The sequence below is a fragment of the Mesitornis unicolor genome, unplaced genomic scaffold (assembly GCF_000695765.1).
Source record: "Mesitornis unicolor isolate BGI_N332 unplaced genomic scaffold, ASM69576v1 scaffold1952, whole genome shotgun sequence".
Classification (NCBI taxonomy): Eukaryota; Metazoa; Chordata; class Aves; order Mesitornithiformes; family Mesitornithidae; genus Mesitornis; species Mesitornis unicolor.
The window spans coordinates 133,549-147,307 of record NW_010169767.1 but is presented as its reverse complement, the minus strand read 5'-3'; the positions used below and the strand labels follow the sequence as shown (position 1 = coordinate 147,307).

At 39.1% G+C, this 13,759-nt stretch overlaps 1 protein-coding gene across 1 annotated transcript in view; it reads left to right on the top strand.

The window, feature by feature from the left end:
- Window positions 1-1,944: 1,944 nt before the first annotated feature.
- Window positions 1,945-13,759, top strand: part of PDE3A (phosphodiesterase 3A, cGMP-inhibited) — an 89,736-nt gene continuing 77,921 nt past the window's right edge. The window contains exon 1 of the mRNA XM_010179460.1: window positions 1,945-1,992. Within this exon, the coding sequence (XP_010177762.1) occupies window positions 1,945-1,992 (48 nt within the window). The remainder of the gene's footprint in view (window positions 1,993-13,759) is intronic.

Here is a 13,759-nt window from a genome sequence, read left to right as displayed (position 1 = left end):
GTAGTAAACCCTACTTGGGTGTTCTCTCTCCTCTTCTTGTTCCACGCCACAACATACATGGGAAGAGCTGCCGTATGTTGTCTTGGTTTAGGCCCAGTGCATAACTGAGCACCACGATGCCCCAAAAGGGGCTAGTCAAAATAAGGACTGGGAGGGCTTCTCACCACTTAAACAGGTCACAGGCAAAAGACACACTCATCATAAGGAATAAAAACCAAAACAATTTTAGTCTGTTACCAACATCAGAGTAGAACAATAGGAGATGTAACCAGATCTTAAAATCAAAACACCTTCCCCCCACCCCTCCCTTCTTCCCGGGCTCAGCTTTTGTTCCCGGTTCCTTCACCTTCCCCCTCGCCCTTTGCCTTGAGGCGCAGTGGGATGGGAGTGGGGGTTTGCAGTCGGTCTTCCTGCCCTGTGCTTCTTAGGAGAAGGGAAAAAAAAACAAACCAAAAACCAAAAAAAACCTCAGCCCAGTGTCTCTCTCTGCTTCCACATGGCCCCCTTTCCACAGGGGAAAAAGTCCTCAAAAGTCCAATATGGGTCTGCCCACAGCTGCAGTTTCCCTCACACACAAAACTGTGTCAGCCCAAGTCCACAAAACTCCAATCTGGGTCTGCCCATGGTCACTGTTCCCTCACACATGACCAGTCGACCTGGCTCTCACCACTGGCTGCAAAGGGGAACCTGGGCTCTGTGTCGTCCTCCTCCTCCTCCCTCTCCTTTCTTTCCTTCAAACCGACCTTGATGTTCTTCAAAGTTGTTCTCTTTGGGCCCCACTCCTTTCTTCACTGCAGGTCTCCTCCAATGGTTCTGGAGATCCCGGCTCTCTCTCCCTCTTTTTTGGGATGAAGCTGCAGCGAGGCTTAAGTTTAAGTTGTGGTCGGGGCTGGCCAAGCCCTGCCGGGCAAGGCCGGGTCCATGCCACCCACACCTGGGGCCGCGCTGGTCAAGGCCTGTGCCAGAGAGAGAGAGGGGCATGCCCTGCACCCCCCTTAAATACATGAATTCGGAGGGGCACTGATTGGCTTGGCCCTGGTCAGAGGTGGCTCTGACAAAGGAAAAGGGGAAGCTTTTCAGGTAGCTTCTTAAAGGGCCATCTCCATAGCCCTTCCCCTGTTACCAAAGACACAACCAAAAACCCCTCACAGAAAACCCAATACATATGTGAATTGTGTGTCACTTGCAGAAAGAGAGTGAGGGCCTGTGTTAACATGTACTTATGAAGTATAATGTAAAAAAAGTGGAGGAAGACAAATTATTTTTTCTGGGGTCTATCTGCACAGTCCAGTGACTGACCTCTCTTCTTACAAGACAACCTCCTGAAGGGTTGTGCAGATCACAAAGCTGAATTTGGGTTGTAATTAATGCTTGTCTTCTCTTTAACTGGAGGAGCTATATACCATCACAGATCTTAATTTCAGCAAGACCCCATAATCTTGAAGCTGTGTCTTTCCTTTCCTCTGCAGTGTAATGACCCCAGCCTGCTTTTCTTTGGAGAGTGTACTTTTCCTTTTTTATTACATTGAGAATAATTCAGTGGTGATACAGAATTAAAGCTGTCATTTAAGTTTTATGCCTGATACAAAATGTGCATCGCTATATAATTAAATGTCCTCTGGTTTTGGTAATCTCCTTGTTGATACATCAGCTCTGCTTTTGTCAGATCAGTTTTAAACACTATGGCAGATCTATGGCAGTGGGAATTTTATTGACACGAGCAGTGTTTTGGTGCTAGATGTGTTTTGGCTCTGAATCTAAAGGTACAAAGTAACAGTAACAATGGTCATCTCACCGTGAAGCTGAAAGCCAAGTGAAATAAATCGTAAAAGTGAACTTATTTTTTCAAAGAAAATGTATAATGGATATAAGAGCGCGAATGTTTCAATTTAAGCTAATGAGTGCAATTTTCACTTACCTGTCCTTTTCTTTGTTTTTCAGCTTATGGGGCATACTGAATGGGATCACAAACGAGGACCCAGAGGCTCACAGGTCAGTTGCTCCGTATTTTGTCTTTGGTTTTGACTTTTTGTAAGTTTGAGGTATTCAAGCAAGTTTTCCATGAGAGATTGGCAAAGTTGTTCAGTTTGTTAATATTTGCAGGATTAAATCAATGGAAAAAAGCATAAAACCGTGACAGCATTCATTAATATGATTTTTGAGCTGTAATCCTAACAGTTGATCCAGACAGAGCTGAGTCATGCAACAGAAAGTTTCTTTCAGTAGCAGAAAGATGGATTAGATGTCTTGAGAAAGCATTTCTTGCCCAGCTATCTCCATCAGGGTATCAAAGGAATGCAATTTCAAATAGTGTGTGTATATTTTGTGGTGTTTTGTGGTGTCAGGTCTTTAAAACCTGACAAACTTGTAAAACTTGGAAGGCCCCCTCTCACCTTGTTCAATAATAAAGGAATTAATGTTGTTAGAACTGCTTGAGGAGGTGGAAAAAGCCATGCTTAGCTATTGGTTTGCTATTGACACAATGCTGAAAGAAAGTCATGCTAGTAGTGTTAGTGGCATCATGCTGGTACATTTGCAAATTATCTGTAGAATTACAGTTGCTGCAAAGGAGACATTGCTACCAATATTATGTTCAGGAATTTTCCTGCTTGGGTAAAGCAGTCTTTCCCATCTGGTGTTGAAATTATGTAGATACATTATTAGGGCTCCGGTATTTTGGAATTGCTTTTCCTTCAGGTGAAGGATTTCTATATGAATATGAACATGTATGTCTAAATCTGTTACAGGCTCTGCTGCTGTGAAGCTTCATGTTTGCAGCCTTAATCTCAGTAGGGTAGTTCCTAGCCTAACCTTCATAATACCCCTTGCAAAAATTACTGGAGTACTTGCTTTTTTAATAAGAACATATATGTTAGTCAGAAAACTGCTACTGATTTTAATAGTTAAGATTTACTATTTTCAATGCAAAATTAGTTTATTAAGTTTTGCTTATTTTCCCCTGTTGTAGAATTTGACATATTTTTCTGAAGTTTTTAAGCTTCTGTCTTGCATGTAATTTCAAAACCATCTTGAAATTTGCAAGAAATTGAGTATTTCATTACATGGTTTAAGATGGGTTGCAGATCTTATTTTTTCATGTGATAATCTGTCATTTCAAAAAGATGAAAAAAACCTAGAAAGCCAGCTAGTTTTCAGTGGAAACTGAGGAATTTCAGAAATCAGGGAAACTCTATCCAGTCAGGTGAGACCTGTTAGGTACGTAATCTCTCCTGCCTCATCTGATGTGCTTTGTGATCACGCTGTGTTCTTCTGGTCCAAATAGCAGAAAGTAAATTGAACTCCTCTAAAGTACTGTTGAGTGGAAGGCAGTCACTTGAAGGACTCTTAAGGTGACTGAGACTTCTTAAACTTTTCTAGCATTATTGCAGATCTTCATCTAATTTTTGTATGCATATTAAAATATGGGTGGTCTTTTGTATGCTCTGAACTGTGCCCAGATGCATTACAGTCCTGATGCTTTGCTGATGGCAGCAAAATGCTTAGACTGTTGACTAGAGTGCAGATGAAAGTCTGTGCTGGAATTGCATCATAGGCAGAAGCTTAAGTCCTGTCTAAGTCCTCATGCCTGATACATCCTCTTGGCTATGTGCCTCCATACTTGAAGGATTTTTTGGTGTCGCCTATACATTTTTGAAGGTTTACAGCTAGCCAATAAGGAATATTAGAGAAAGGGATTTTGGTGGAAGGTAAGTGGTATCAATCGTATCTGATAGATTTTAAATTAAAAGGCAAGATGGATCAAGTTGATAATCAAAAATGTATCTTGCTGCAGGAAATTAGACTTGGGCTGTTTTCTGAAAAAGTGAACTCACAGGAGAAAGTAGTTGCCAAATAATATTCTAATTATTTGTTCTCATGAGACTACGATTTCTTCTGAGGAAGGTTCCAGAGAAACTGATATATTGCCTGGCTTCTTTCTTTCAACCGTTAATGAAAATAAGGAGAGCCTGCATGGCGTGGTCTGAATTCAAAGGGAGAGGTCTCATGGGCATTAACTCAGTTGTTGCAAATGACCATCTGTATGGAGTGCAAGTAAAACCATTTGGTTGGTACTCCTAGGGAAAGTTGTACTTGGCAAAATGAGATGACTGGTTACTAAACATATAGATGAAGTTCTCTGGGGTTCAGTAGGGGCTGAGAAGGAGAACATTGTGAGAAGATAACACTAAATCAATCTAAAAATTCTTTCTATCTCTCTGAGAACAGTTCTGTTCATTCCTTGTGTGATGTCCACATTTCATATTAAATAAAAAAAGGGGCTGAAGAGTTCAGTGGAATTCTCTGTAGGCCAGCCTGCAGTCGTTTGAACCTTTTCTGAAAGGTATTGTTGAATTGTTAAAAACATTGTTCTAGAAAAATCTGCATCAGATTTTCATGTAGAAGGCTCCTGCTTAGGCAGAATGTTTTTGATTTTGTTTTTTTGACAAACTGAGCAAAAATACTCTGGATTTGAAATCATGCAGAAATTGCAAAGTGAATTTCATTATGTTCCATGCTTAATTTTTAAAATTAATATAGCTTAGAATTTAAGCATGAAACTTCAACATTAATTCCAAGTTAAAGAAGTTCCTAAATGTTTAGGAATGTTTAACCTATCTAAAGAAATATCTCTCTCTCTCTCTCTCTGAAATACACACATGCAGTCTGTAAAAGCACATCATCTCATTCATGTGATGGAAAAATATTCATACCCATTTCAGATATCAGTACATGCTACAAGAAAACATGACTAGCAGAATCCATCCTTGGTATTTCATTCTTCTGCAGAAAAAAACATGCAAACTGTATTTTAATTATGCTACTAAATCATAATACTTGATACTTTTAAGATATTTCAGGTGAGACCTGTGGCATGCTTTGTGCACACGTTTTTACAAGGGACCTTGAGCGTGTGGGAGTTATTTGTTGCTCTGCCATCAAGCCTTGTTTGGCTTGCTGAAGATGTAGGCGTAGCCCCAGGAGTCAGTGGAATCGAACGATTGTTCCTCCAACATTATAAAAGGAAGATTGGGATAGAAACAGAAGGATAATTGGGAGAGAAACACAGAGGTCCAGTGTTTTTAATTCTCTTTAAATATAAAAGCTCTCAATTATATATCTGAGGTGCTGCATTTTACCCCTCCAGTTCCTAAGCAACAGCTATTTTCAGATTGAGTGCGTCTGGTGTTGTCTACCTACTTCATGCTTTTGCGAGGTAATTTGTCAGTGAAAGCTGGGCTTTTCACTGTCTCGCCTGGTTCCCTTTTTCGTGGCACTGTAAGGAGACGGATGCTTTAGAGAAACGAAGGAAGCTTGGGTGTAACCGGTCGCAACCTCGCAGCTTGCAAAAAAACTTGTGTATATCGGGGAGCTCTGCCGTCTACAGCAATGAAGCAGAGGAGTCAGAAGTAAGGTTCTTGACACTGGTTTGGGAGAAGCCTTTTCCTCAAGTCTGGAAAAACATCTAGAGCAGATTCAAAATCATGAGCCGGAAATCTCTGTACTTGCTGAAGCGTAGATGGGAGTCAATTGCTGCTGCTGACCAGGTACTGTGCTCTGTTGTGTCTCTGTCTTCTCTTGCAATGCCACTGTAAAGAGATTGATGGTGATTTACCAGTGGTGGTTGTGGTCCTCTGGATACAGTGAGAACTGGCTGATCATTACTTGTCATTTCCATGTTTAATAGTGCACAATGCTGGTAAAGCCAATTTTTCAAGAGCATGTGCTTCTGAATGTGCCATGACAGCCCACTAATGCAGACTTATTTAACCAACAAAATCTCGCCATCTCAAAAGTGAGATTTTAGGAATATTTTAAACTGAGTTGCTAAGGAAAAGTGTAGTCTACTGCTGATGAGTTCCTCGGTGCATGCTTTTGTGGGATTTCATATCTTACATGTGTGTATCTATGTATGAAACCACTGATTACAAGTAGATGTAATGCATTGGCAAAGCCTCAGCTTTTTCAGCAGCATCTTGGTTGACACATCATCTCAAGAGTGTTAACAAGGGGGGAGTAAAGCAGATGTAAATGTTCTAGAAATGGTGGGATGGTGTTTAAAGCAAGCATCGTTGCCATAAGTAGGACTACGATGTGATGAATGGGAGTATGATTAGTACATTCTCTACTTCTTGCTCCAGGCTCTCCAGGGTTCTGTGAATTTTTTCAATATCTTACTTGGGTTGTAAAGACACTAAAAAAAATAATTCTAGAAATAACATTGAAAGGAAAGTGGAGGTAGTAGCTTATTACGTGTTCCAACTCAGTTTTCTGTTTATGAAGTAGTTGACTGTGAAAGGATGCCTTTATCAGTGGGAAGGGGACAATTTGGGAGATAATTCTTCAACAGAAAGAAGGATGGGCTACAGAAATACAGTTTTTGGGAAGGATCCTCCTGTATGCTTTTCATTGAGAGGGGGAAGGGAGGGGCAGGGCAGATTACGTGCCATATTTTATGGAATTGTAGATTTTAAAGCCACAGTGCATATCTATAGATCTTGGACAAAAAAGATCATGCTGTGACATCAGGCCTATGTTTTCTGCTTAAATAAGAATATGCCTTGTAAATATATCCAGTCTTAATTTAAAGGCTTCAAGTGAATAATAATCCACCATATTCTCTGATAAAGCTTTTCTATTTAAAAACATTTTAAAAATATCGTCTTTTTTCACATGTTTTATTGTATGACTTTTTCTAATTTAAATCTCCCACCATATCAATTTGCTACACCTTTGAATGCCAAATTTTAAAAGCCCTCTTTCAGAAATATTCATTTCTTTAACAGATACCTAGATAATTCTTCTACTGTGGTTTTCTATCATTTAAACTAGCTGAAATACTAAATTTCAAAGACATCAGACTCTTTGGTAATTCACAGTAAAAATTCACAATAAAAATAATAAGGCATTGTTGATTAATATGATTTCATTGTATTGAAATTGAACTGAATTGAGTTCAATCAGACATCCTTAATTCTGGTAAAAGAGGTGCAAATAAATGAATAAATAAATGTTATGAAGTGAGTCATTTTTCATCTTGTTTCTTTTAGGAAGAAGTAGAGACATTAATATAATTTCAAAGGAAGAGGCTGTATTTCAGCTTCATTTTTCTGGTGTTTCCTTTTCCTTTTAATCACACTAACCCTGATGTTGCATTGCATCATACTGTGTTACATTATAATGTAACTGAGAAAAATAAGTATCCCTTACCTGGGTGTGAGGTGTGCTTGACTGCACTGAGCTGTGTATCCTTTCCATCATCAGCCTGTCAGTACCTCTGGAGAGTTTTGAAAAAGAAAAGGAAATCTCCCTGACCCATCTGCCACTTTAGAAGAAGCAAGACTCAGTAAGTGGTGTACGTAGATGGAGTTGACTTGAGCATAGTGTGAATCTGTAAGGATCATTTGAAGGTAAACTAAGGGAGGGAATATAACTTTCAACTTCAAACCCATAGATATTTCCCTGGCTGTCAGTACTGCTCCCTGCGCTGGGTGGCATGGGTGGAGTGGGACTGCTCTGCTTGTTCTCCTCTCTTGCTCACCAGTGCCTGATAGGAATTGCAGTTACTGTGCAAGATGACAACCACAAAGAAGCAGCTTCTGGAGCGTATTAAGCTGATCCTGTTCACATAGTTATCATATTAAAATAATAGCTCTGCCTTTTGGTGTTAGTTCATTATTCAGGCCTTAAAGGGATGCACTACCTTCCTATGTTCTAGGCTAACTTTGAGGAAATTGTACTGTATTTTAATAGGTAAGTAGTAACAGTGTCAGTTATTTCTCTATTCAAAGGAGATATTTATGTTAATAAATGATAAAACCTCTCTGAACTGGTTTACTGTGTTACTGCCTCTTTTTTTAATACTAAAGAAAAGTAATAAAATGGAATTCTGAAAGTGGGAATTTTGGCTTGATCTTGTTTCTAGTTTAAGATAATACAGTAGGTCTGACTTTTAAGGACATGGGAGCTGTAAATCCACAATGAAGCCTGATACTCTATTTGAACATACTTTGAATCTTTTAAAAGTCATTAAGTGATTTTTATTCCCCATCTTACATACTTTACATCAAATCAAATGAAACCCAGAACCGTGATGAAGCTGAGAAGCAGGGACAGAGTAAAAATAAGAGTACTTATGATGGCTACAGACAATATTGTTTGGAGGTTTTTGGGTGAGAGTGGTTGAAGGGTGTGGTATAATTTTAGTTTTTATCTTTTACCATCATTTATGCTCACAGACACCACATCACAGAAGTCTCCATGGTTTCCAGGATCTGGTATGACAAAGGAATTTTTCGGTTGGTTGGTGGCTATTTGTGTGTTTGAAAGAGTGAGGAAAGTAGGTTTGAGTGTAAATCCTTAATTAGATCTTTTCGGTTTTGGTTGATGAGAAACATCTTACCTAGCTGTACTTTTTCATATGTGGGAAAGCCTGGTCCTGTGGGTGTTTTATATATATATTAGCCTGTATTCAACAAACTGTAGTATCTTTTAGTGTTTGAATCTTGGATGTCTTTGTATCTCTCAGTAATTTCAGAAGGAACTACATTTACAGGTCTAAGGAAATAATTTATGACTGGTTTTCTCTCTTGTCCATGCAACAGTTTGGATTGCTTGAAAGTCTTGAAGTTTCACTACAGATTTGAGGGGAAATTCTATGTTGGTTTTATGTGCTGAATGTGCCTGAGGATCTTGTTTCTTGAACTGATCCTAATTTTTTATCCCTGATAGCTGCAACTGAGAGTGATTTCACTGAATGGATGTGCATTTAAAATGCTGTGGGAACCAAATGAGCCAAAGGTGATGAGGTGTTAAATATTTTCTGTAAAGACATTGAGTATTTCCCTCAGTTAATTCCCTGTAGATTTCATGAGCCATGGTCTTTGAGCAGAAATTGTATTTGATTCCAGTCCTAAGACAGGAAAAATATTCACACATTAGCCCATGATGTAAACTTTTAATTATTTCATTGGTGACTGTGACTTTAAAAATAGAAACTAGATTTATACAACAGTATAAAAGCCAAATAACCCAATGACTGATGTATATATTTATATAGCTATAGTTCGTTCAAAGGAATGTACTGTGCATTGATGCATTGTAAACAAATGCATCAGCAATATTTCTTTAGCTAGAAATGCATGCTTATAGCAGTGTAAACAACAGTAATGCTTTCTCTACCATTAACTCACCAGTTTAGATTCTGATGGGTGTGTGTAAACCCCATGAAGTGATTCCTCTCTTACCTGTCAGGGATTTACAGCACAGCTATGCCTAAGGCAGTTTGCACGTATGGTGCCATATCCTGTTCCTTACCACTGATCCAGTAGATAGGAGAAACTCCCGCAGCCTACAGCCTGTGCAGGGTGCTAAGCTGCTAATAAACTGATCTCAGTATGAATTGAGTCATAACTCCATGAAATGATAAATCCAGGGGTTTTCCAAGAGAGAGCTTGATAGAACATTACATCATGCAGCTACCATATTTTCAGTGTGTTCATATATGAAGTAGTTCTTATAGATTAAAGCTGCTTTAAAGAAATTTAAGAGGTTCATTTTTTCAGGATTGGAAACCATGGTTTCACTTCTTTTTTCTTTTCTTTTATTTATTTTTTTTAATTAATGGCTCACTTGGCCACAGACCTTCCTGCTCTAAGTGATCCTCCCTTATAACTCCTATGCATCCATGATGATGGATGCATCATATCTGGTATCTTTATAAGAAAGCTGAAGCTCCTGTGCTTTATTTTTCTCTCAGTTGCCCTTTAAATTCAGACTTTTCTTTGCTGCTGTCCAGCTGCCCCTGCATCCAGCATCCAGTATGGCACTGCTGATTGTCTTTGGCCAGAGCCAGCTTTGCTGGGAACTTCATGCTGAGGAAACACGAGGCTCTGCAAGGCAGCAGTTCATGCGTCTCAACAGCAGCTCATCTCTTGCCTCATGTTCATATTCGAAAGGCTGGTAGGGAATACATGCCTGAAGCAGAGTTCCTTCTGGGACATGTCACAACAGCGTTACTTCTGTCTAACCCAATCCCTCTTATCATATCTGAAACCAGTTAAAAAAAAAAAAAGTTTCCTGATAATTATGTTTTTGTGGCTTTCCACAGTTATTCGTTGTTAATATAAACCTTACATTATCCTTTCATTCAGCAGACAAGTTTTCAGAGCTGTAGTGACAGAACAGAGATCTGTGGAGTTTGTGATGTTGTGAGAAAGAGGCCTCATGGGAAGGGTGTGGGTTGGTTGGAATATGGAGCAGGGTCTGGGGGAAGAGAGTGAGGGAGGAGGGTTGCTTTTGCACAGCAAGAAAGGTGTAGAAAGCTGAGACTGGGATTAAGAAATGATCTATAAAATGCTTCTTTGCTTTCTAATGCAGCAAATGAAGGATGCAATGCAGAAAGCTATCAAAGAAATAATCTGCCTCAGATTTGGCCTTCCTTCTCTTAGAAGTGAGGAGTTGAGCCACAGGCGCTAGCCGTGACTGTTTTGGAACCATTTCTGTTTCCCAGGCTTTCTACCCTGCTGCTCTGATGAGTGTGCAGGTGATCGTGAGTTTTGCACTTGAAAGAGACCACTCTTGCTTGCTGACGTACCACCACCATGAATGAAGAGGTTCTGCAGACAGTCAGGATTGCAAGGATGTGCATTTAGGCAAGAAAAAAAATGTTTCTAAAATACAACAGAGACTGGTTCGTTTCAGGAAGACCAGGACCAGAGATAGACTTGTTTTACGTGTCTTTGGCGAGGCAGGAGCTGGGGCAGACAATCTCAGTGCTGTACATCCTTCCATGCTAGCAGATGGCAATAAAAAGTCCTTAGTGATTCACAAGAGCCTGAAGTGTGATGGCGAAATTGCAGTTAGTGTTGGTGCAGAGCTATAAGAGGCTAGAAGCTGGCAGGACAAAAGACAGGATATGTCATGCTGGCAGTTGTGACACAGATGATGCAGACAAACCTCCTGCAACCTCCCGTATTCATCCCTTATAGGATGGAGAGAAAGCTTTTAAATGGTATTGGCCACTCTGCAAATCACCTTCTCTGTCAATATCCCCAAATGATTTACAAGTGACACAAGAGTGGATTGGAAGCTTGATAATGACAGCCCCCTTCTTAAGACTCAGTCACACTGTCACATCAATATACTTCAGAGCTAAGCAGGAGCTCAACACAGATTGCCAGAAATACTGTGTTTCTTCTTGAAAACCTTTTTCCACCATTAATCCTCCCAGGTTTATAGTGCAAGTCTTACTCCTAGTCAGGAAGTCCAGTTCTGAGACACAGAACAGAAGCTTGCTGATGATACCCAAATTGTGTTTTACTTTATTCAGTGAGCAAGTTCCAGTTCAGGAAGGTTGCAGTTTGTAGGATTGTAGCCATGCTGCAGTTCAGTACAGTTTGGAAAAGGAATCAACATCGAAATGCAAACAACAGTCTGAAATCATATCCTAGTGAAATGATTTTTTGAAGCAACACATTAAGAGAATAAACAGTTAGTCACTATAACATTTGATTTAGTATTTTGAAAAATAGAGATAATGGAAGAAGCTGATATGCTGGGTTTTTTTCCCCAAGCATTGCCTTAGACTGGAGCATATCCACTTCTGTGATGCCTGTATATGTTTATTATGGCAATTGAATTGAGAGAATGAGATGTGAACTGTCATCATTTGGAGCAGAGGAAGCAGGTCTTTTTCTGTCTGGGGTGATCATACTCCTGAATTACCCCTTAATCTCTCTGCATTTCCTTCGTCACCACAGTGTATCTTTCTGGTCCAGCAGTTTTCATAATTTTTTCCATTTGTTTTCAGTTCCCTTTTTTAAAAAAATACAATGTAAGTTTACTTGCTACATTGCTTCTCTATAAATTCCTTTGAAGTAATTCCGAGGTTTACCGTCTTCAGGTTAAAAAATATCAATTAAGAGATTTTGGTCATGTCCGCTTTGTTAGTAGTTTTCCAGTTGCAAGCTGTTATGGAAAATGCTTAGAACATCAGTTATAATTGTTTGTTTGATTTAGGGGAGATTTGAAATGTGTTGACATCTGACAGTTAAAGTTGCTGGTTAACTTTAAGTATCCATAGAGAAACCTGTAGACTTTAAGAGTTTAATCTGCTGAAGTTCAAGTTCTCTGATTTAGCACAAGCTCAAGCTGTCTGCAGGTTTCCAGATCCCAAATTCTTCAAATTGTCAAAATTTGAGCATTCATATGCCAGTCTCTAACAAAAACTACGCTAAGAATGTTCTGAGTCCAAAGTGGACCTCAAAGAGGTTAGTAGTTAATGATGGGTAAAACAGTGTTCTTATGAAAATGGCTATGATGGATAAAATTTTCCAAATATAGGCTAACGGTTGCAAGGAGAAACATCAGTGCAAATGCTTAAAGTTTCATAAAAGCATAAGCAACTGAAAACAGTCTTATAAAGGGCCAATGCAATAATGGGGGATAGAGCTAGCTTCCTTGTAATGAAAAAGACCCTCACATGAAAATCATGTAGCACTGTGACTTTTGTGATGATAAAATACTAAATTTTGGCTTCTCATAGTTTTTAAAAGCTGAGAGTTGTGCCACAAAGTGTTATTTTCATTTTCATTAACATCTTAAATTTCACTTCTTGCATATGTATGTTTTGGGTATTTGTCACCTTTCAAGCAAGTTGTTTGGCTTCCTGTTTTCAGAGTTGAACCCAATTACGAAATGAATGTGATTAATGTACTTAATTTTTTTACTGAGCAATGTTTATGCCTAGTCTTCAGCCAGGATGTTTCCACTGGTATGTTAATAGTAGCATTGCTAGAGGACGTGGCCTGCTCTGACCTTCCTTACAGAGTTTCCACAGTGCCATTAGCGTTGGAAGATGTCTTCAGTAATGAAGAGAAAATGAACTGACTGATTTCACTCTCAGATGGAAACTTTGGTTTAAGACAATTTTTATTAATGCTGTTTTAATATTTTTCTTCCCCATTCTCTGTGTCCATACTGGGGAAGATGTGTGTGCTGTAATTGCTGCTCTCTGGGACAGTTTTAAAGAATAAATAAGTGAAAGTATTTGCTATTGTTCCTTCTTTACAAGAACACATGCTGAGCTCCCGAGTAGCTCATTTTGTGAGTTTCCCAGTGGAAAAGCTCACAGCTGATCTGCTCTGTTCTCAACAGCAGATGTTCTTTTTCTGCTTCACTTTAGTAGTGAGCCATAATTTTGTTCTGTGTCTGATGGATCAGTGTTCAAAATTTCAAAATGAATTATTGGAGCAGTCTCCTGAGATTTTTGAATAAGCCAGAGCTGGAGTAAATCTTGAAGTCAAGTCATAAAAAAGAAAATTTTATGTTGGGTTGGATTTTACAGATCAAAGGTTCATTGTGTAATGGGTCTGCATCGCTCAATTTTCAATTCCTGAATAACCTTGAATGTTACAAGAACAGTGTGAATTCTTACAGTCCATAAAGGAAGTATGGAGATTATCAGACCTGAATCTAGAGTTTATAATTATTGAGTGACATAATTATTATTGGGCTTTATGCAAGACTAAACAAAGCTACTTGTTATGGTGAATAGACAAGCCCCTAGAGGAGAGGTAGAGACATCAGTTATCTGCAAAAAAAGATAAAATTATCACGAAAAAGATATCTTTATTAATGACCTGCATGATGGATGTTGTTCACCCTCAGCAAATTTACAGATGATATAGAACTGGGAGAACTGACTGCTACACTGGATAGTTGTGCTGCCATTCAGGGGGACCTTGATAGGCTGGAGAAA